A 25,736-nucleotide genomic window follows, 5' to 3' on the forward strand; every position below is an offset into this window, starting at 1 on the left:
TTGACTTTTTCCCCTGGAGCTTTGTCGAGAACCCATACAGTGCTACGGCCTGAGAAACTGGGGACCTGTTTGGTGTTGTGGGGCTAAGTGGTTCTGTCTTGTTTTCAGCTGGTCTCTGTCTGACCCTAGTGAAATAGTTACTCTGGGTTGAAGTCTCAGCTGTGGAGAAATACCAGCAATTAAGTCACCCCGCCCCCCATAGGCAACAATTGGAAAAGGAAAATCAAACCTTCCTACAACCACACACCCAGGGCACCACTTGGATAGTCCTCGGGCGATTAGTTCATTTCAAAAGGTCCAGATCAATTGTCTCAGTCAGCACCCGTCTCAGGTGGGAGAGTTTAAAAGGTCTCTGGCAACTAGTTCACAGGGATCTGCTGACATCTCAAATATGACTTGCTCCGGTGCTCTGTGAAGTCAGGATGACCCACCCAGCAAATAGATTAGTCTGGGAAGGTTGATGCCTCCTTCCCCACCTTGCACCTCTGTCACACCCAGTCACTGATAGCCCCGCAGGGCTGTGACCCAGTTGCCTCCAGTGAGCAGATACTCCAGGGGTTTGCACCTGCCTGAATCACAAGGAAATCTATGTTTGCTCAGCCAGGCCACTGCTGTATGCCTCTATCCAGCACAGGGAAGTGAGGCCTGACAACCTTGGGCGCTTGATGGAGGCTGGGGGGTGTTCACTCAGTTCCAGCCCCGCCCCTGATTGATGTTACTGACAGAACAGAACAACTTTGCAGGAATTTGTTTCTGTCCCTGCTAAATTCCCCTGCAGAAGAGAAGCTGTTTTGAGTTCCCAGAACCTGTGCCTCAGGCCCTGTCTTTGCTCTTGCAGGTTTGTATTTGCAACACAGTTAGGTGTCAATTCTAGCCTCCTGCCTTCCTTTGTCTATAGGCTGACGATCCCCTGAGGGCTGGGTGCGTCTTAGGCTCAGTAAAGCAGTCCTGTGGGTCAGCCCGGCCCTGGGAATTTCCCGGCTCTGCGTGTGCGTTTTCTAGTCCCTGTGCTCCACCCAGGCCGGTACTGCCTCAGGCAAACCCTTTACTCACAGGGCCTGTGTTTCAGTCCCAGATGTGTCCCACAGTGGTTGCCACCTGAGAAGATGTCCGGCCTCCTCTGGTTGCCCAGAGAGACAGGGGGTGTGGCTTCGGAATATCCAGGGTGAGCCCTATTGTTGTCAGAAATGGCTGTTGCTCTGTGCCTTGGGGCACCGCCACTCCAGCGTGGTTCCCTCTCAGTCGACGGTCCTCTCCTCACTCCAGTGCCACAGAATCAGCACTGACCAGCTGCAGTCTAAGCCCTGTCCACACCCCTCGAGAAATCACCCAAGAATCTGGACTCCTGGGGGACAGGCCTCCAGACCTCAGAGTGAGAGTGGAGGGGAGTGCTGGGAGCTCCTAATTGCAAGTAGAGAATATATACAGTTTTATACAGTTTTATGCTTGGCAGGAGAATGCCGTGGTACCCTAGTAGGGGAGGTAGGTTCAGTTTTTAGAGGGTGTCTCCCATGGAGTGTAATGGGAGGACTTTTGAAGTCTGCTCGTTTGTTTGTGGGGCACTCCGAGCCGTTCTTATGGGGGAGGGGACTCCCGTCCACTTGGTGATGGATTTTGTACCCTTTGTTTGTATCCTTGAAGTTGCAGCTTGTCTCAGTGGGGTTGATGTGCGTTCTTCAACCTTCTCTTTTGGTGCAGCTCTAATCCACCAGGTTACTTGCTAAATTTCTGTCCTTTAACTCTCCTTCTGGACAGAAGCCTCTGTGGAAAGCTGGCTTCAGTCAGTCATCTTCGAGAGTTCTCCAAAATAGGAATATTTAGAAATGTAACATTTGGATAATTAAGATCTTAATTTGATACATAAGAGCCTACAAAAATCTTCGAAAGAATCATAGCATCTTGGACTGAAAGAAACAGGAACAGTTTAAAATGAAAAGACATGTTTGAACCCTCAATTTTCTACAGACAAGATGTAGGCTGTGAAGCTACTCAACTACAAACATAAGCTCTTTCTTATGGAAAAATAAGGATTAATCAGAGGGCAAAGCAAAGACCTGTAGGCAAAGCCAAGAACTTCAGAATTACTATGGTCCACTGACCGGGAGATACCTCATGTTTTCCCTCCCTCCACGTTTAAATTGTGTCTATTTCAGTTTTCCTGCTCCTGACTCACTACTGTATGTAGGGGACAGATAACTGGTCTCTTCAATTCATAGGTCGATAGTCACAGCCTCACCTTCATAGACCTGATTTACATAATGAAATTCTATGCTTTAAGTGTGAGCCTGATGCAGTAAGAGCGTGAGACTGAGGATCCTAAGAGGAAAGTTATCTTTTACATGTGGAAGGAACATGAATTACTTGGGACTAAAGATAGTTAATTTCTAAACATGGACCTCAATGAACAACACCTCCAAAGATTCACACCCTTCTGTGGTCCCCTCCCATACTGATTCAGGACTGAGTAACTAACCGATGTAGCAGAAGTGACCTGGTACCAGTAGCAATCCTAAGTCTTATGTGTATGAGGATGTGAGGCCTGATTTTGTATCTGGAAACCCCGAGTTGCCCCATAAAAACTTCAGCTGCCCTGTTAGGAAGACCACATAGAGAGACCATACACAGAGGTCACTTGGAGAGGGGCAGGGATAATTCCTAAGATTACATGGAAAGACATATTTTACACAGAGAGCGGGGAGAGACAGAGATAACAGATAAGAGAAATGGTCATAAAACCAGAGGTTCTTGCATCCCCTCTAAGCCTAGACTTAACAGCTGTTCTCATCCAGGTGTCAGACATATAAGTGAGCCATTGTGAGTGTTCCAGCACAATCAAGCTCCTATATAAGTCCATCCAACATCAAATGGAACAGAAGAACTGCCCAGCTAAATACAGTCAATCTCAAAGAACCTTGAAAGAAAATAAAGTGGTAGTTTTAAGCCACTGTTTTAGAGTAGTTCATTATGCAAAAATAAATTAATCATTTATCAATTAAAATGAAATATTTTTGAAGTTTTCAATTAAAATGAAATAGATTCCAAGTGAATTTAATAAGGAAATTAAAAGGTAAACTGAAAATGACATGCCTACACAGTGGTGAATATCCTGAAAAGTGCTCATTATAAAACGTAAACAAAATCTCCAAGTCTTCAAAAGAAAAAAATAGACAAAGAATAGGATTTGTCTGCTCATAGCAGGGAAAATAAAACTGACCAATGAGCTTGAGAAAGTATTTTATTTTTGAGACAGAGTCTCACTATGTCACCCTCTCACAGCAACCTCAACTCTTGGGCTTAAGTGATTCTCTTGCTTCAGCCTCCCAAGTAGCTTGGACTACAGGAGCCCACCACAATGCCTGGCTATTTTTTTGTTGTTGTAGTTGTAGTTGTTGTTTTTGTTTGGCAGGCCAGGGCCAGGATTGAACTCGCCAGTCCCTGTGTACGTGTCCGGCACCCTAGCCACTGACCTCCAAGTGCTGAGCATGAGAAAGTTTTAATTATCATTTAAAAGACCAACAGTACTCAATACTGTGGGTGAAAACATAAAGCATTATAATCCTTCTGGAGAGCAATTTGTAAATATGATATTCCTCTGAAGATCTTAAGAGATAATCACTGATCCAAATAAATAGGTAAGTAAGAAAATATTAATTTCAAACTTATTGTCCAATATGAAAACAATTTTTAAAATCATAGAACATATTCATGGGTGTTCTGTATCTTACAAATTTATAAGAAAATTCATGTAGGAAGCTGAGAAAGGTGTTAAAGCAATAAGCATAATATGAAATTATGTATATGTAGTTCTAAAGTTTAAAAACACATAAAAGGTATATATGTATAACAAAGACTGAAAGAAAATAAAAATGTTAAATGTGCCAATGGAATTATATTACATGTAATAACTACTTTTATTTTCTTTTTTATGCTTCTCTCCATTTTCTAAATTTTCTATGACTATGTATTACTTTCATATTCGGTAAAAATAAGAATGTTGTTTTTTTTAAGTTCCATTGGCTACACTACTGACTTAGGTAATTGACAACTCTAAGCTAAAATTATATCTTTTGAAATGTGAAAGGGAATTTAGGAATGACCAAGTCTGATCTATACCATTCAAAAGTTAAAAAAATAGTTCTAGAGATTTAGATGCCAAATCTAGTCAAAGTATTTAGGAGCAGAGCCTTTTAAGAACTCAACTTCTTTACCTTCTGACCTGTATATTTTTTAATACTGCTTTATAAGCTACCTATAATGGTGATTAAAACAAGATATATAGAATTAAGTAAAATAACTGACATTTTGAGAAAGTCTTTATTCTGGTATACCTTTAAATTTACATTTTAAACTATAAAATTATTTAAGAAGAATATATACTATTTCCTATAAGTTTGATTAAAAATTTCCATTGAAATAACTTCTCAAGCCTTTAAATTACCTATAAATTTACGTTTTGTTGTTGTTACACTTTTAGCTGAGTTTTACGCTAATCTGTAAAATTAATTTGTATCACTGACATCTCAAGTCACTTTGCTTTTTCTTCAAATGTTTTGATCCTCATCACTTCATTAGTATAAATAGGGTAGAAATATTTAATATGCTTAAGACACACTTCCATTTGGAGACAATTGAATGCATTTTCAATTTATTTGTATTTGTTTAAAAAGTAGATTATCTGTTTTCCTAGTCTTACACTTCTAACGTGAGGGCAGACACTTGCACTTTAAGGTCTTTTTTGGGATCTCGCTTTTGAGAGCTACCTTTTAATTTTGAATCTGGGAAAACTAAGCTTGTGCTCTTCCTTTCAGCTAAGCTTAGACAGCTGCTTTGCCACCTATTTTCTGTTGGAGATGAATTTAAGTTTATCCTCCTTTTTCTCTCTGGATTTATACAGAAACTTCTCAACTTTACCTCGGATGGAGATGATTCTGTTTTTAAAACGCTTAGATATTTGTCTTTCAATTTTACTTCCGGTAGATATAATAAATTTTTCTCTTTTCTCTCTGGCATGACCTCTGATGGGTGTTGAAAGAAAGGTGGTATATCGTTATTTTCTATGATTTCCAGGCTAGAACTAAGGGACAGTAGAGAATCTGTGGGTGAAGGCGTTGATTCCTCACTTTTAGTAGCAATAGCAGCTGAATTTTCTTGTTGTGATAGTTTCAAAGTTGGTATGGTCAGGCTTTTCCTATCGGCATTATCCAATAACTAGAAAATATAAAATAACATAAGCTACCAATTAATCATGATTGGAAAATATTTAAACTTAATAAAAAATAACTTAAAATAATTTTTACACTTTTCCTTTATCTTAACAAATTACATTAATATTTATAAATTATTATATTACTTAATAAAAGATATGAGAAATTCTCTTCTTGCCTAAAATCATGGGCTGTAGTATACTTTCCATAAAAATGATAAAGCATGGTTTATAAAGAAGTGGTTGTCTTATGCCCGGATTTTGCAAATCAGAAATAAATGTGGAAATGAAATGAAAGCATGAATAAAGCTATAAGATTCTAGATCCACAAATGTAAGACACTAAACAGGTACAGACTTTGTAAAAGCTGAGAAAAAAGAAAACAAATCCCAGATGGTGAGTGATAGGCTTTAGATTAGAAAAAAAGACTAAAGACATATGTAACCAGAGAAAATATGACAAAAGATGTTGGTGAGAAAGAGTAAAATATGCAGTTAGGTATATGACAGTCACTTCTGAAGTCTTATGCAGAACCTCACACCTTTTTTTTTACTTGTTTCCCCTCTCCTCTTCCCCAATGCCTTTTGTCCCCTATCTCTAAAATGTATTTTAAAATATTGCTCTTTTATGCTGAAGCCTCTCTTTCAAGAGTGTAACTACACACATACTGCTATAATAGAAATAACCATAAAACAACTGAAAACTTCTTGGGTTATTTTTTTCACTCATCTATAAATAGTTCCCCGTTTACAAATATTTCATCCCTTTATAAAATAATGACTATTAGAAGTTTTCTCCCACTTCGCATACCTGATTTGGAGTAGGTTCAGCTTCTACCTTTATCAGAGGGGGCTCTGTTAAAAAATTAATAGAAATATTTTATTTTATATAAGATGATAAATGCATTATTTATATACATGTATAAACATTAATGAAATACTATTACAGTTTTTCTCACCAAAAACAAAGAGCAACTTAAAGCAGCTATCCTAACACAAATTCTATTCAGTAAAACCAAGCTGATGAATAACTGGAAAGATCGGAAAGTGGCAATGAACAAAAGTGGAAAATGAAATTAAAACATGCATAATGTGATAAGATTTCAGATCCACTTTTATAAGACACAAAACAGGTATAGACTATATTTTATAAAAGTAGAGAGGAAATAAAACTAATCCCACATGGTAAGTGATAGGGTTTGGATCAGAAAAGAAGCTAGAAAAAAGATGTATGAAACCAGAGAAAATAGAACCATTCAAGGAAGGCTGACTGAAACAACTGTAAACTTTTTCTGGAAATATAAGGAATATATATTTATCAAGTAGAAAAGGGAAACCTAAAAGGGACAAAAAGAAAATAAAATTTGAGACAAATAAATGCATAATTCTACTAACAATTCACTAAAATTACAATTAGCTGCATGACTTTCATCAGCTCTGTTCCTTTCCTTTCCTTTTTCATTAAATACAAAAATACTTTATTGTGGGGGGGGAAGGAAGAGGGGGGATTTGTGTGCTCCCACTTAATGGGCACAATGTAAGGGTGTATGGCATACCTCTTGGGTGCGGAAGAAAATGACAAGAGGGACTCTACCTAGCAAATGCAAACATGTAACCTAGTGTCTGTACCCTTATATTAACCTGAAATTAAAATAAATACTTTATTGCTAAAAAATGCTAACAATAATCTAAGTTGTCAGAATGTCAAAATGTTCTTGCTTTTTCTTTCTTTTCTTTCTCTCAGAACACTTATCTGAGACTTAGCTTCTTGATAGAATTTTAAGTGTAAAATATTAACTATAGGTACAATGTTATATAGCAGATCTCTCAAACTTCATCATCTTGAATAACTGAAACTTTATACTTCTTGAAAAGCAATTACCCATTTTCCCCTCCCCTAGCCTCAGGCATTACTCTGTTTCTGTGTGTTTGACTATTTCATATACCTCCTATAAGTGGCTTCATGCTGTATTTGTCTTTTAGTGACTGGCTTATTTCACCTAGCTCAAGGTCCTTAAGGTCCACCCAGGTTGTCACATATGGCAGGATTTTCTTTCTTTTTTTTTTTTTAATGCTGAATAATATTCCATTGCATAGATACAGGCCTACCTTGTTTTATTGCACTTAGCCTTATTGCACTTCATAGATACTATGGGTTTTTTTGTTGTTGTTTGTTTTTGCTTTTTACAAATTGAAGGTTTGTGGCAACCTTGCATCAAGAAGTCTTTTGGTACCAATTTCCCAACAGCACATTGTTCACTTCGTGTCTCTGTGTCACATTTTATTTAATTTGCACACTATTTCAAGCTTTCTCATTACTATTATATCTGTTATGGTGATTAGTTGTCTTTGATATTACCATTATAATTGTTTTGGGGCATTAAAAATCATGCCCGTGTAAGATAACAAACTTAATTCATAAAAGTTATGTGTGTTCTGACTGCTCCATTGACAATCTGTTGTCCCATCTCTCACCCCTCTTCAGCCTCCCTCTTCCCTGAGACACAACAATATTGAAATTAGGCCAATTAATAACCCTATAATGGTCTCTAAGTGTTCAAGTGAAAGAAGAGTTGCATGTTTCTCATTTTAGATCAAAAGCTATAAATGATCAAGTTTTAACGAGAAAGATATGTTAAAAGCCAAGATAGGCTGAAAGCTAGGCCTCTTGCAAACAATGAACCAAGTTGTGAATGCAAAAAAAAAAAAAATTCTTGAAGAAAATTAAAAGTGCTACTCCAGTGTGCGCACAAATGATAGACAAGAGAGTGAAACAGCTTTATTGCTGATATGAAGAAAGTTGTAGTGGTCTGGATAGAAGCTCAAATCAGCCACAATGTCCCTTAAGCCAAAGCCTAATCCACAGCAAGTCCCTATCTCTCTTCAATTCTATGAAAGCTAAGAGAAGTGAGGAAGCTGCAGAAGAAAAGTATAAAGCAAACAAGAAGTTTAAGGAAAGACGCCATCTCCACAACATAAAAGTGCAAGGTAAAGCAGCACATGCTGATGTAGAAGCTGCAGCAAGTTATCCAGAAGATGTAACTATGATAATTAATGAAGGTGGCTACACTAAACAACAGATATTTTGTGTAGATGAAACAGCCTTATAATGGAAAAAGATGCCATCTAGAACTTTATAACTATAGAGAAGTCAGTGCTGGGTTTCAGAGCTTTAAAAGACAGGCTAAGTCTCTTGTTAGGGGCTAATGCAGCTGGTGGTTTTAAGTTGAAGTCAAGACTCATTTACCTACCATTCTGAAAATCCTAGGGCCCTTAACATTTATGTCAGATCTATTCTGTCTATACTCTATAATTGGAACAACAAAGCCTGGATGACAGAACGTCTATTTATAGCACAGTTTAATGAATATTTTAAGCCTACTATTGAGACTTACTGCTCAGACAAAAAAGACTTCTTTCCAATAATCCTGCTTATTGACAATGCGTCTGGTCACCCAAGAGCTCTGATTGTGATGTACAAGGAGATTAACGTTGTTTTCATGCTTGCTAACACAACATCCATTCTGCAGCCCATACATCAAGGAGTATTTTCAAATTTCAAGTCCTCTTATCTAAAAAGTACATTTCATAAAGCTTTAGCTGCCATAGATAGTTATGTTCTGATGGATATGGACAAAGTAAATTAAAAACCTTCTGGATAGGATTCACCATTCTAAATGCTATGAAGAACATTTCTGATTTGTGGGAGGAGGTCAAAATAGTGACATTAACAAGAATTTGGAAGACAGTGATTCCAACTTTCATGTATGACTTTGAGGTGTGTTCAAGACTTCAGTGGAGAAAGTAACCACAGATGTGGTGTGGATAGTGAGAGAACTATAATTAGAAGTGGAGCCTGTAGATGTGACTGAATGGTAAAACTTGAATAGATGAGGAGTTTCTTCTTATGAATGATCAAAGAAGTGGTTTCTTGAGATGGAAACTACTTGTGGTGAAGATGCTGTGAACATATTTGAAATGACAGCAAAAGATGTAGAATATTATATAAATATAGTTGATAAAGCAGCAGCAGGATTTGAGAGTATTGACTCCAATTTTGAAAGCAATTCTATGGGTAAAATGCTATCAAATGGTATCATATGCTACAGAGAAGTCTTTTGTGAAAGGTAGAGTCACCCAATGTGGCAAATTTCATTTTTTTTTTTTTTTCAACAGATCAGCTCTCACTCTGTTACTGAGGCTGGAGTGCAGTGGTATGATCATAGCTCATCGTAGTTTCAAATTCTTGGGCCCAAGACGTCTTCCTACCTCAGCCTCCAAAGTAGCTGGGACTACGAGTGTATGCTAACAGGACCAGCTAATTTTTTTAATTTATTGTACAGAAGGGGTGTTGCTATGTTGCTCAGGCTAGTCTTGAACTCCTGGTGTCAAATAACAGGCCTTTATTGTTACCTTAAGAAATTGTCACAGCCACACCAACCTTCATCAACCATCAGTCAGTAGCTATCAACATCAAGGCAAGACCACCCGTTGGCAAAAGGATTATGACTGCTAATGCTGAGATGATCGTTAATTTTTTAGCAATATAGTATTTTTAAATTAAAGTGTGTACACAGGTCTTTTTTTACATAATGCTATTGTACATTAATATATATGAATATACTACAGTATAATATAATATGAATATAATTCATAATATGACTACAATATTATAGGAAACCAATACATTTGTATGACTTGCTTTATTGTGATATTTGCTTTATTGTGTGATCTGGAATTTAACCTACAATGTCTCTGAGGTATGACTGTATATCATTGTTTTCTTTATCTATTCATCTGTGATAGGACATTTAGGTTGTTTCATATCTTGGCTATCATTAATAACATGACAGTGAACATGGGAGTGTAAATACTGCCCTGAGATGCTGATTTCAATTCTTTTGGAAAGACATCTAGTCCTGGGATTGGAGGATCATATGATATATATTCTTGTCATTTTTGAGTAACCTCCACACTGTTTTCAAAAGTGGTTACACCATTTTACATTAACAACAATAGTATAAAAGTGTTCGAATTTCTTTACTTCCTTGCCAACACTTGTTATCTTTTCATTTTTTGGTAATAGCCATCCTAACAGGTGTGAAATGATATCCTCATTATGATTTAAATTTGTATTTCCCTAACGATTAGTGATGCTGAGTATCTTTTCATATATCTGTTGGCCATTTGTATATAATTTTAGTCTGAGCCTCAAAGACCAGGGGTACTAGTGTTCAAGTCCCCACCAAAACTTCATCACAGCCTCAACTAACAACTGTTCCTTAAGCCAACAAGGAAATAATAGATACCACTAAGCCTGTGTACTGCCTAAGAAATCATACAAAGATCTTACTACCACAGGTAGCCAAAATCAAAGCCAAAATGTCCTACTCAACCAATGAAATACATATATCTTCAGGAAAAAAAAAATTTCCCTATCAAAAACAATTAAAAAATTTTGGAACAAGCAACTGCTGCATCAAATGTGCAGATATCAATGGAAATATGCAGGAAATATGAAAAACCAAGGAACTATGACAACACCAAAGGACCACAACAATTGTTCAGCAAGAGATCTCAATCAAAAACAATTCTTTATTGTAATGCCAGATAAAGAAGTCCAAATATTGATTCTAAAGAAGCTCAGTGAAATGCAAGAGAAATCTAAAAATCAATATAAAGAAATCAGAAAATAAATTCAAGATATGAATGAGAAATTTTCCAAGGATATAGCTACATGTATCATAAAAAAAAAAAATCAAATTCTGGAGCTGAAAAATTTATTGAAGGAAATACAAAACACATTCGAAAGTTCAAGAATAGAGACTAAATAGAAGAAAGAATCTCAAAACTTGAAGACAGGTCTTTTGAAATTATCCAGACAAAAAAATAAGAAAACAAAAAAAGAAGAAAAAAAAATAAGCAAAGCCTTTGAAACATCTGGGACTACATAACACAACTGAACTTACAAATTATCAGTATTCCTGAGGGGGAAGAGAGATCAAAGTTTTAAACTACTTAATGAAGTAACTGATGAAAACTTCCAAGGATTAGCAAGAGAGACGTTGAGATACAGTAAGCCCAATGACACCCAGGCCAATATGTTGCCAAAAGGATTTCACCCTGGCATGTTATAATCAGAATTACTAAGGTCATAGTGAAAGAAAGAATTTTAAGATTACCAAGATAAGGCATCTAGTCACCAATAAAAGAAACTCTATCAGACTAACAGCAGACCTCTCCACAAAAACCATATAGGCCAGAAGAGAACAGAATAGCATTTTCCAAGTGTAGAAAGAATAAAACTGCCAGCCAATAATTTTATATACTGCTACATAAATGAAGGATAAATATAATCTTTCCCAGACAATCAAACACTGAGAGAATTCGTCACTACTTGACTGGCCCTATAGGAAATACTCAAAGGAATCTTAAACATGGGAATGGAAGGTTAACATTCATCATCATGAAAACAAACACATGCTAACATAAAACTCACAGGTCTTATAAAACAATCACACAAAGGAAGAGGAAAAAGAAATTACATGGCAACATGACAGATGTTTGCCAAACCACAAAGACAAAAGGACAGAGCAAAAGAAACAAAGAAATTATAAAGCAACTAGAAATCAACTAACAATATGACAAGAACAAAGCCTTTTATATCAACATCAGCCCCGAACATAATGAATTAAATGTTCCACTGAAAACGTTCTTTTCATCAGTACATGGAATATTCTCCAAGAAAGGTCACATTTTATGCCACAAAACAAGTATTAATAAATTTTTAAAAAATCCAAATCATATTATGTATCTTCTCAGAAAACAGTGAAATAAAGCTAGAAGTCAAGACAAAGAGGAATTTAAGAAACATATGAAAGTTCAACAATATGCTCCTGAATGATCACTAGGTCAACAAAGAAATAAAGATGGAAATTAAAAAATTGTTTAAAAGAATGAGAATGAAAACACAATATACCAAAAAGCACAGCAAATGAAGGCTAACAGGAAGTTTATGTAATAGCATTAAATACCTACATCAAAAAAATAGAAAGATCACAAATTACCAACCTAACATTAGGGAATGTGAAAAACAGAAACAAACCAAATCCAGAGTTATCAGATAAAAGGAAATAACACAGAACTAAATGAAAGAGGCCAAAAAAAAAAAATACAAAGGATCAACAAAATGAAAAGCTGGTTCTTGGTCCATCCATGTAAACATAAAAGACGTAAATTCTCCATTTTTTTAAGGCTGCATGGTATTCCATGGTATACATACACCACAATTTATTAATCCATTCGTGGGTCGATGGGCACTTAGGCTTCTTCCATGACTTGGCTATTAGGAATTGAGCTGCAATGAATAATCTGATGCAAATATCTTTTTTGCAAAGTGATTTTTGTTCTTTTGGATATACATGGATGAACCTGGAACATATTCTCCTGAGTAAAGTATCTCTAGAATGGAAGGAAAAATATCAACTGTACTCAGTACTTCTATGAAACCAATTTATATTTACTCACACTTTCTTATGAAAGATAGACCACAACTACAGCCCAGGATGAAGGAGAGAAATGGAGTGGGAAGGGAGGGGAAGAAGGAGGTTTGATAGAGGGAGAGTAAACGGTGGGACCGCACCTATGGAGCATATTGCAAGGGTACAAGTCAAATCTATTAAGTATAGAACATAAGTGTCTTAACACAATAATCAAGTAAATGAGGCAAAAGCTATGTTAATTAGTTTGGTGCAAGCACTCCAAATTGTATTAAAAAATCAATACATTGTACCCCACATATGCACAAATATATTCACAACCTATGTGTATATGACTTAATAAAAAAAAAAAGAAAGAAAAGCTGGTTCTTGGAAAAGGATAATCAACATTGTTAAACCACTAGCTACACTAATCAAGAGAGGAAAAGACCCAAATAAGCACAATGATAAATTAAAAAGGAGACATTACAACTGATACCACAGAAATACAAAAGATCAATAGAGACTATTATAAACACCTCTATACTCATAAACTATAAAACCTAGAGGAAATCTATGAATTCCTGAAAACCAAATAATCTCCCAAGACGGAACCAGAAAGAAATGGAGCTCCTAAATAGGATAATAATGAATAGTAAGATTGAATCAGTAATAATAAAAAAAAAACTCCCAACAAAAAGCGCCAAATTCTGCTAGACCTACAAACAGCTGGTATCTATCCTACTGAAACTGTTCTATAACATAAAGATGGAGGTAATCCTCCCTAACTCATTCTATGAAGGTGGTACCAAACTGCCTGATACCAAACCCCCAAAAAGGACATGACAAAGAAAGAAAACTACAGACCAATGTCATGCATCGTGAACATAGATGCAAAAATTCTCAAGAAAATATTAGCAAATCAAACCCAACAGCACATCAAAAAAAAGAAAATTAACCATGATTGAGTTTCATCCCAGGATTGCAAGAATGGTTCAACATATACAAATCAATAAATAAGATTAACTACAGTGGCTGGGTGTGGTGTCTAATGCCTATAATCCTAGCACTCTGGGAGGCTGAGGTGGGTGGATCACCTGAGCTGACAGGTTTGAGACCAGCCTGGGCAAGAGCAAGACCCCATCTCTAAAAATAGCCAGGCATTGTGACTAGCACCTGTAGGCCCAGCTACTCAGGGGGCTGGGGCAACAGAATTGCTTGAGCCTAAGAGTTTGCGGTTGCTGTGAGCTATGACACCTATCACTGTACAGATGGTGACAAAGTGAGAGACTCTATCCTGATTAAAAAAAAAAAAATGATTCACTACAGAAACAGAATGAAAAATAAAAAACATACAATTACCTGAACAGATGCAGGAAAAAAAGCATTTGATAATAGCCAGAGCAAACAGACAAGAGAAAACAACAAAGGGCATCTATATCAGAAAAGAGGAGGTCAAACTATCCCTTTTTGCTGATTATACGATTATTCATTCATTTATTTATTTATTTTGAGACAGAGTCTCACTATGACGCCCTTGGTAGAGTGCCATAGTGTCACAGCTCACAGCAACCTCAAAATCTTGGGCTTAATTGATTCTCTTGCCTCAGCCTCCCAAGTAGCTGGGACTACAGGTGCCCACTGCAACGCTCCGCAATGTTTTTTTTTTTTTTAATTGCATTTGTCATTGTTGTTTAGCAGGCCTGGGCTGGGCTGGAACCCACCAGCCTCAGTGTATGTTGCTGGCACCCTACTCACTGAGCTACAGGCGCTGAGCCACAGTTTTTATTTTTTGAGACAGAGTCTTGCTCAGTCACCCAGGCGAGAGTACAATGGTATGATTATAGATCACTGCAATCTCAAACTCCCAGGTTTAAGCGATCCTCCTGCCTCAGGCTCCTGAGTAGCTGGCATTATGGGTGCATGTCACCACACCTGGCTAATCTTTTCTATTTTTAGTAGAGAGGTGGTTTTGCTCTTGCTCAAGCTGAGCTTGAACTCCTGACCTCAAGTGATCCTCCCACCTCAGTCTCCCACAGTGCTATGATTACAGGCATCTGCCAACACACCTGGCCATTGATCTGGTCTTCTATCCAGAAAACCCAAAGATTCCTCCAAAAGACTTCTAGGATTAATAAATAAATTCACCAAAATCTCAGGTTACAAAATTAAGGTACACAAATCAGTAGCATATTTTTTTTTTTTTTGTAGAGACAGAGTCTCACTTTATGGCCCTCGGTAGAGTGCCGTGGCCTCACACAGCTCACAGCAACCTCCAACTCCTAGGCTTAAGCGATTCTCTTGCCTCAGCCTCCCGAGTAGCTGGGACTACAGGCGCCCGCCACAACGCCCGGCTATATTTTTGTTGCAGTTCGGCCGGGGCTGGGTTTGAACCCGCCACCCTCGGTATATGGGGCCGGCGCCTTACCGACTGAGCCACAGGCGCCGCCCATCAGTAGCATTTTTATACACTAACAACAAACTAGGCTGACAATCAAATCAAGAATTCAATGTCATTTACAATAGATGCAAAGAAAATACTTAGGAATGTACTTTAGCCAAGGAGGCGAAAGATCTCTACAAAACATTGATGAAAGAAATCCTTGATGACACCACAAAAGTGGAAAAATTTCCCATGCTCATGGATTGGAAGACCAAGATTGTTAAAATGTCCATACTACCCCAAATGGTTTACAGATAATGCACTTCCCATCAAAATAGCAATGTTATTTTTCACAGAATTAGGAAAAAAATTCCAAATCTCATATGGAGTCAGAAAGGAGCTCAAATAACCAAAGCAATTCTAAGCAAATGGAACAAATCTGAGGCATCACATTACTCAACTTCAAATTATACTACAAGGCTATAGTAACCAAAACAGCATGGTACTGGTATAAAAGTAGACACATAGATCAATGGAACAGAATAGAGAACCCAGAAATTAAACCATATACCTACAACCAACTGATCTTCAACAAAGCTGACAAAAACACGTAGTGGGGAAAGAATTCTTTTTTCAATAAATATGCTAGGAAAACTGGTGAGCCACATGCATTAAGAATGAAACTGAATCCCTATTTTTCACTATACACAAAAATTAACTCAAGATGGATTAAAGACTTAAATGTAGTACCTGAAACAATAAAAATTCTAGAGGAAAACTTAGGAAAAATTTTTCTAAACATTGGCCTGGGCGAAGAATTTATGACTAAGACCCCCAAAACAAATACAATGAAAACAAAAATAAATAAATGGGACTTAAGAAGTTTCTGTACAGCAAAAGAAATAGTTAATACAGTAAACAGACAAACTATGGGAGAAAATATTCACAAACTATCCATTCAGTAAAGGACTAATACCAAACTCTGCAAGGAACTAAAACAAATCAGTAGGAAAAAAACCCACCTCGTTAAAAAGCAGAGCAAAAGACATGAATAGACATTTTTCAAAAAAACAAACACAAATGGCCAACATACACATAAAAAATGTTCTATGTCACTAGTGATCAAGAAAATGCAAATTAAAACCACAGTGTGCTATCATCTTAATCATTACTAAAAAGTTAAGAAACAATAGATTCTGGCATAGATGTAGTAAAGAAGGAATGCTTATACAATATTGATGGGAATCCAAATTAGTATAACATTTATGGAAAACAGTATGTAGAGATTCCTTAATGAACTAAAAGTAAACCTACCATTTGGTATAGCAATACCACTACTAGATATCTACACCGAAGAGATGAAGTCATTAAATAAAAAAGACACATGCACTGGTATGTTTATTGCAGAACAATTCACAACTGCAAAGATATGGAATCAACCTAAATGCCCATCAACCAATTGATGTATAAAGGAACTATAAAAAAACCCAAACTGTACATGTACATACACACACAACTATGGAATACTATTAAGTCATTAAAAAAGCATGAAATAATGTTTTCTGCAGCAACTAGGATGAAACTGCAAGCCACTATCCTAAGTGAAGTATCTCAGGAATAGAAAAACACAGTACATTCTCACAAGTGGGAGCTGAAAGATGGATATGCATGGTCATACAGAGTGATATAACAGACTTTGAAGACTAAGACTAAGGAGGGTGAGTGGGGTGATGAGGGATCAAAAATTACCTATCTGGTGCAATGTACTGTATTTGGGTGATGAGTACATTAAAAGCCCTTGACTTCGCCACTACACAAAACCACCTTGAGATATCTCCTAACCCCAGTGAGAATAGCCCACATCACAAAATTCCAAAGCTGTAGATGTTGGCATGGATGTGGACAGAAGGGAACACTTTTATACTGTTGGTGGGACTGCAAACTAATATAGTCTCTATAGAAAAAAGTATGAGACTCCTCAAAGAGATAAAAGTAGAGCTTCCATTTAATCCCACATTCCCATTACTAGTTATCTATCCAGAAAGAAAAAAAAATCATTTTATCATAAGGACATTTGCCTTCGAATGTTTGTTGCAGCTCAATTCACAATCGCTAAGATGTGAAAACAACCCAGTGCCCATCAACTCACGAATGGATAAAGTGATATATATGTATATATGTACACACACACACTGTGATACATATATATATATATCTACACACACACACACATATACATACACACACAGACACTGTGGAACACTATTCAGCCATAAACAAAGATTGAGATTTCACATCTTTTGTGTTTTCCTGGATGGAGTTGAAGAACATTCTCCTTAGTAAAGTATCACAAGAATGGAAAAACAAGTATCCAACGTACTCAACACTAATACGAAACCAGTAGATGAAAAATTACATGCCCACACAAAAGAAAAACACAAATTCACGTGGTGGGGGGAGAGGGAGAAGATGAAAAGGGAAAGGGAGGGAGATCAGGAAGTTCTCACTTAACTGGTATAATGTAAATTTAAACATCACTCTCCCTGAATGAAGTGCTCAACTACAACCTGAATTTCACCTAACAAATGCAAACAATGTAAACTAATCATTTGTATCCTCACATTAATCTGAAATAATAATAAAACAAAAAAATTAAATGGCAAATGCTTCAAAACAGGAAAATAAAACGAAAGTTTAAAATTAGTGAATATTTTTAAAAAGACTACATGAATAATCCATTAATTAAATGTCTTAATGACAATTTGTGGGAAATTCTCAAATTTAATGCTAATTTAATTTCTTTTCTTTTCCTGTCTCTCTCTCACCTGCATACACCCATACTGATATTCCTCTATATAAAAGAGACCAATAACTCTACAGTTCACAAGGTTTAACAAAAATGCATTTTCACAGATCATAGTTAAGATTTAATGTTTTTCCTGTTCTTTTAAGTAAAGGACTATTTAAAAAATTTTAATAAAAACTTATAACAGGGCTTAAGTCTTTTCTTTGGAAGTGCTCTAAAGTAAAAAATACTATATGCTATATTGAAATGAATATTTATTCCCTAACAAAAATGAAATCCACTTAAAAGAAATTACTTATTTTCTTTTTGTAATATAACCACCTTAGTTTTAATTATCTTCGTAATAAACAGAAAAAAATTAGTTTCTTACCTAATGTATCAATATTTTTAAGCTTCTCTTTAGATTTATCATTATTTCTGCTTTTAAGTACCTCATTTTCATTAGTTTCCTAAAGGAAAGAAAAAAATATATTGAGAAAAATGTTTAAAGAGTCAACATTTTTCTTTTCTTCTTCTTCTTTTTTTTTTTTTTTCCCCCACAGAGAGAATACTCTGTTGCCCAGGCTAGGGTACCATGACCTCAGCCTAACACCCAGCTCACAGCAACCTCAAACTCCTGAGCTCAAGCAATCCTCCTGCCTCAGCCTCTCAAGTAGCTGGGGCTACAAGTGCATGCCACCACCCCTGGCTAATTTTTCTATTTTTAGCAGAGATGGGATCTTGCTTTTTTCAGGCTGGTCTCAAATTCCTCATTTCAAGTGATTCTCCTTGGACCTCCCAGATGCTAGGATTACAGATGTGAACCACTGTGCCCAGCCCCACATTTTTCTTTTAATATATATGTACAATATAGTTTTGTCCCCCGAAATGACATAAGACAAGGAGATGCGTTTGTTGAGAAAAGCAATACAAAAAGGACTCTTTTAAGGAGCAGTATACCCTGGCTAGGAGTTTATGTGAGTATTTAAATGATGAATATATGAGTGATAAATATTACAAGGCAAATTACATAATATTGTAACTTCAGGGGTTACCTTGAAGTTACAATATTATGTAATATTACCTTTAGGAAATAGATTCTAAGGTAATATTATGTAATATTATCTTTAGGAAATAGATTACTTTCTAACTGAAATAAATTTTGGTTTATGTCTTAAAAAGTCATGTGTATACAAAATTCCAAGGAGAAGTATAAGGTAAAGTGATCATTGCTCTTTCAATAATAACCCAAGTTCATAGTCCCATTAATGAAGAGTCCCCCCAAATTTTTCAATTCGCCTTATAGCAGCACAACTATACCTAATTATCATAGAGGCATTAAAAATACAAAAATATCATTCTTTTATGACTACTATTTTAGGATTATGATCTTAGTCAATGTTTTATCTATCCACTTAGAGAGCTATGAATCGTTTATTTCTAAGTCAAAATGTATAGGTTAGGTTGTATTTATAACTATTAAACTTTACTTATATATCTGGTAAGGATCTAGTACACAGAATTAATAATGAACTCCCATGACTCCACAATAAAAAGATAACCCAATTTATAAATTGGCAAAGGATTAAATAAATATTTGTGTAAAGAAGATATGAAAATGCCCAGCAAACACATGAAAAGATGCTTACATCATTAATCATTAGGAAATGCAAATCAAAACCACAATAAGACACCACTTCAACCCCACTAGGATGACTACAATAATGATTTTTACCAACTCAAAATAACAAGTATTAATGAATATCTGGAGCCCTTATACATTTCTGGTTGGAATATAAGATGACGCAGGTGCTACAGAAAACAGTTTGGAAGTCCCTCATAAATTTGAACAGGGAATTACCATATAATCCACTTCTACCAAGTATATACACACAATAGAATTAAAAACATATATTCACATCAAAACTTGCACGTGAGTATTTACAGCAACATTATTTATAATGGTTTTTAAGTGCAACAGCAACAACCCAAATGGCCATTAGCTAATGAATACATAAACAAAATGTAGTACATCTAAATATGCAATGTTATTAGGAGATAAAAAGAAATAAAGTTCTGATATATGCTACAACAAGGACAAACCTTGTCAATGTTATGGTAAGTGAAAGAAGTCAGAAAGGACTGAGTCCACTCAATGCTTGAGTCCATTTATATGAAATATCCAGAACAGGCAAATCTATAGAGACAGAAAGTATACTACTTGTTGCCTAAAAGTGAGGGGAATGAGGAAATTAGGAGGGTGTTGGCTAAAGGGTATGGAGTTGCTTTTGAAAGTAATATAAATGTTTTAAAATTAATTATGGTGATGAATACACAACTCAGTGAATACATGAAAAGCCACTGAGTTATAGAATTTAAATGGGTTGATTATGTGGTATATGAATTATATCTCAACAAAGCTATTAAAAAAGTAAATCTTACAAATCATCAATATGTATTATCAAAATAGGAGACTGTGTGAACCACAAATAGTGTTTATATAGACAGAGAACAAAAAGCAACATCTGATCATCACTTTTAATTATCAAAATTTCTTTCTTTACAGAATGTATTAAAAGCTATATATAGGAAAATGCATTATGTCAATTACCTCAGTATGTTCATGTCCTAATTTGGGGGTAATAATGTTTTCTAAATATCCAACTTTTTCCATCCATGTATTCAGATTTCTATATTCTTTTTTCATTTTTTCCAGTCTAAGGAAAGAAAATTTATGGTATAATTCATATGTACAGTATGATCCATTTATAAAAAGTTCTAAAAGAGACAAACCAACAATATAAAGTCTAGAGATACAATCGAATAAAAATAAATGATTACAACAAAAATCAAGGTAGTGGTTACGGAGGGACAGTTAGAGAGAGGGATGTAATCTCACAAGAGTACACGAAACACATTTCTGATATTAGTGGTATTTTATTTCTTAACCTGAATCACAAATATGTAGGCAATTACCTTATTATTTAAGCTATATGTATATATTTTAGAAATTATTCTATTACTCTTAGTATTTAAACTGTATGTCTAGTCAGTTTGGGCTGCTATTACAAAATACTATAGACTGGGTAACTTAAAGAATAGCCTCTACAGTTCTAGAGGCTGGGAAGTCCAAGATCAAGATGCCAGCAGATACAGTGTCTGGTGAGAGCAGTTTTCCTGGTTTGCAGATGGCCTTCTTCTCATACCCCCCCATGGTAGAGACAGATGAATCTTGTGTCTCTTCCTCTTTTTTTATAAATGCCTTATGGGCATTAATCCCATCATGAGGGTCCCACACTCATTACCTAATCTAACTCAAATTGTCTCCCACAGGCCCCACCTCCAAATGCCATCACATTGGGGATTAGGATCTTAACATATAAATGAGGGGAGGTCACAAATGTTCAGACCATAACACTATATGTAAATATTTCATAAATTATTCAATACATAAGTGATATTTTCTACAATAAAACAAGTGGGGGAAAATTTATACAAAGAAACTTAAAATGGCCTGAATAATCTAAAAACTTAATGAACAATAATGAAATAAAAACAGGATGTTTTCCAATTCATTTCATGAGAACATTATGGCCTTAAAAATAAAAAGAAGAAAAAGAATGTCCAAAAATTATGGTCTACTCTTATTCATACTTTCATAGTCACCTCTTGCTGCTGCAGTGAGCTCCAAATGTGGCAAGTATCTGCTTAAAACACCACGTGATGCTAATCATCTTCTCATGGACAGTCTTTCCAATACATGGGCATGTCACAGTAAAAAGTGAACTTTCACAGTTCTCACATATTTTTTATGTTGTTTAGTACTGTAAACCCTGAATAACACCATGGAAACAATACAAAGTGCCACTAGTAAAGCTGGAAGTGCTCCCAAGAAGCAGAAAAAAGTCATTACATTACAAGAAAAAGTTGAATTGTTTTGATATGCACCATGGATTGAGGTCTGCAGCTGCAGTTGCCCACCATTCAAAGATAAATAAATCAAGCATAAGGACTGTTGTGAAAAAAAAGAGAAGGAAAAGGAAATTTATGAAGTTGTCATTGCAGCCATATCAGCAGGTGCAAAAATCTTGCACATTTTGCACAATACAAAACATTGAATTAATTGAATGTTATTGGTAAGGTTTCCAGTCAAGAGTGGGTTATTAGTAGTTAAGTGTTGGGGGAGTCAAAAATTATCCATGAATACTCAATAAAATCCTAGCAAACAGAATACAGTTACATGCCAAAAATATTGTACATCATAATCAAGTAGTCCTTATCCCAGGGACACAAGGCTGGTTTAACATATGTAAATCTATAAATGTAATCACCACACAAATAGAAGCAAAAACAAAGACCATATGATCCTCTCAATAGATGCAGAAAAAGCATTTGACAAAATTCAGCATTCTTTCCTAATAAGAGCTCTTAATAGGCATAGATGAGACTTTTCTTAAACCAATAGAAACCATCTACAACAAACTCACAACCAATATCATACTGAATGGAGTAAAACCGAAAGCATTCCCACTTAGAACCAGAACCAGGCAAGGATGTCCAGTATCACAACTACTATTCAACACAATGCTGGAAGTTCTAGCCAAAGCAATTAGGGAAGAGAATATTAAGGGCATTTAAATGGGGACAGAGGAGGTCAAACTTTTGCTCTTTGCTGATGATATGACCTTATACTTGGAAAATCCCAGAGACTCAACCACAAGACTTCCGGAAGTGATCAAGAAATACAGTAATGTAGGCTAGGTGGTGGCTCACACCTATAATCCTAGCATTCTGGGAGGCCGAGGTGCATGCATCACTTGAGCTCAGGAGTTCCAGACCAGCTTGAGCAAGAGTGAGACCCCGTCTCTAAAAATAGCTGAGCATTGTGGTGGACACCTGTAGTCCCAACTACTCAGGAGGCTGAGACAAGAGCATCGCTTGAGTCCAAGAGTTTGAGATGTGAGCTATGATGCTACAGCACTCAAGCCCAGGGTAACTGAATGAGAATATGTCTCAAAAAATACATACATACATAAAATAATGTTGTGGGGTATAAAATCATTGTCCACAAATCAGTAGCCTTTGTATTCACCAATAATGATGAAGTGGAGAAGCAAATCAAGGATACAATATCCTTCATGGTACCCTCAAAGAAAATGAAATATCTGAGAATGTATCTTACAAAGGAAGTGAAGGATCTCTACAGGGAGAGCTTTGAAACCCTGAGAAAAGAAATAGCAGAAGACAGTTAACAAATGGAAGGACATACCATACTCTTGCTAGGAAGAATCAACATTGTTAAAATGTCTATGCTACCCAAAGCAATCTACAGTTAACAAATGGAAGGACGTACCATACTCTTGCTAGGAAGAATCAACATTGTTAAAATGTCTATGCTACCCAAAGCAATCTACAGATTGAATGCAATTCCCATTAAAATACCAACAGCATACTTTGAAGAACTCAAAAAAAGAGTTCTTCATTTTGTTTGAAACCAGGGAAAAGCCTGTATAGCCAAGGCAATCCTTAGTAATAAAAACTAAGGATTTTTAATTAAAACTGGGAGGCATCACTCTACCAGACTTCAGGTTATACTACAAATCCATAGAGATCAAAATAGCATGGTACTGGCACAAAAGCAGACATACATAGATCTATGGGACAGAATTGAAAACCCAGAGATAAAACCAGCCTCTTACTGTCATCTTATCTTTGGTTTACACTGGGGAAAAGAATCCCTATTTGGTAAATGGTGCTAGGAAAACTGGATAACCACATGTAAAAGACTGAAACTGGACCCACACCTCTAACCACTTACAAAAATTAACTCATAATGAATAAAAGATTTAAATCTAAGACATGAAATGATAAAAGTTCTTGAGGAAAGCATGGGAAAAACTCTAGATGATATAGGCCTGGGGAAAGATTTTATGAAGAAGATGGCATCAGCAATGGCAACACCAACAAAAATAAATGACTGGGACTTAATTAAGCTAAAAAGCTTCTGCACAGCTAAGGACACAATAATCAAAGCAAACAGACAACCTTCAGAATGGGAGAAGACATTTGCAATGTTTTGAATCTGACAAAGGATCAATAACTAGAATCTACAGAGAACTCAAATGAATCAATAAAAAAAAGAGCCAACAATCCCATCTAGCATTGGGCAAGAGACATGAGCAGATCCTTCTCTGAAGAAGACAGGTGAATGGCCAACAAACACATGAGAAAGTGCTCATTGTCCTTAATCATCAGAGGGATGTGAATCAAAAACCACCCTGAGGTATCACCTAACCCCAGCAAGAATAGCCCACATCACAAAATATCAAAGCTGTAGATGCTGGTGTGGATGTGGAGAAAAGGGAACACTTTTACACTGTTTGTGGGATTGCAGACTAATATAGTCTTTATAAAAAGCAGTATGAAGAATCCTCAAAAAGCTAAAAGTAGACCTTCTATTTGATACCTCAGTCCCATTACTTGGAATCTACACAGAAGAAAATAAATAACTTTATCACAAGGACATTTGTATTAGAATGTTTACTGCAGCTCAGTTCACAATTGCCAACCCAGTGCCCATTGACCCGAGAATGTATTAGTAAACTGTGGTATATACCATGGAATATTATTCAACTATAAAAAATATGGTGACTGTACATCTTTTGTATGTACCTGGATGGCGTTGAAATACACTCTTCTTAGTAAAGTATCACAAGAATGGAAATACAAGTATCCAATGTACTCAGTACAAATACGAATCTAATAGAAAAACAACTACATGCCCATAGGAGAGAATAACACAAGTATATTCAAGTGGGAGATAGGGGGAAGGGAGGAGGAAAAGGTGAGGAGGAAAGGGGATTGGTGAGCTCCCACCTAATGAACACATTGTAAGGGTGTAAAGCCCACCCCCAGGATGAGGGGCTCAACTGCCTCAACTACAACTTGAACTTTACCTTAGAAACACAAACAATGTAACCTAATTGTTTGTACCTTCATATTAATCTGAATTTTAAAAATAATAATAAATGAAAAATAAAATAAATTTTAAAAAGTTATCTGTGGATTTTTGACTGCGTAAGGGTGCTTTGTTCAAGGGTTAACTGTATTAACATCTATTAGCTTTGCTATGGCCTCAACTATATTTATCATCTTAATTCTACTTGCTATTCTTAAATTTGCTGTAGCCCTAATTCAAGCTTATATATTCACCCTCCTAGTTAGTCTTTACTTAAATGATCCACCATCCCATGCCTACTGTATAGTTAATCCTAGTCCCTAATCACCTACTGGAGCATTATCAGCTCTACGCATAACATCTGGCTTAGTAATATGATTTTACTTTAACTCAATTATTTTGTCATTCTTAGGTCTACTAATACATTAACAATATACCAGGGATAATGAGATATTGTCTGAAAAAGTCAATGGCCGCCACACATTAATTGTTTAAAAAGGCCTACAATAGGGACTAATTTATCAAATCAGAAATTTTCTTCTAAGCTTTCTACCACTCAAGCCTAGCTCAACCTCAGAACTGGGAGGTTGCTGACCACCAACAGGTATTCATCCACTTAATCTCCTTAGAAGTTCCACTACTCAATACATCAGTCCCAGTAGGCTTAGGTATATCAATCACAGGAGCTCACCACAGCATAACAGAAGAAAGTTATAACCATATACTTCAAGTTCTTTCCATCACAATTTCATTAGGTGTTTATTTTACATAATTACAAGCCTCAGAATATTTCAAAACATCTTTTACCATCTGCAATGGTGTATATGGTACAATATTCTTTACAGCAATAGGATTCCACAGACTACATGTAATTATCAGTTCCACCTCATCCTCTGCTTCTAATGGCAACTAAGATTTCACTTTACATCT

The 25,736-nt window shown here is 36.0% G+C and overlaps 1 protein-coding gene across 1 annotated transcript in view; it reads right to left on the bottom strand.

The window, feature by feature from the left end:
• The window catches only part of C2CD6 (C2 calcium dependent domain containing 6), a 216,480-nt gene that overhangs the window by 99,328 nt on the left and 91,416 nt on the right, over positions 1 to 25,736 (bottom strand). Inside the window, 4 exon segments of the mRNA XM_053597422.1 lie at positions 4,912 to 5,208; positions 6,014 to 6,057; positions 18,240 to 18,318; positions 20,460 to 20,565. Of these exon segments, the coding sequence (XP_053453397.1) occupies positions 4,912 to 5,208; positions 6,014 to 6,057; positions 18,240 to 18,318; positions 20,460 to 20,565 (526 nt within the window).

Source organism: Nycticebus coucang, chromosome 7 (genome assembly GCF_027406575.1).
Source record: "Nycticebus coucang isolate mNycCou1 chromosome 7, mNycCou1.pri, whole genome shotgun sequence".
Lineage (NCBI taxonomy): Eukaryota > Metazoa > Chordata > Mammalia > Primates > Lorisidae > Nycticebus > Nycticebus coucang.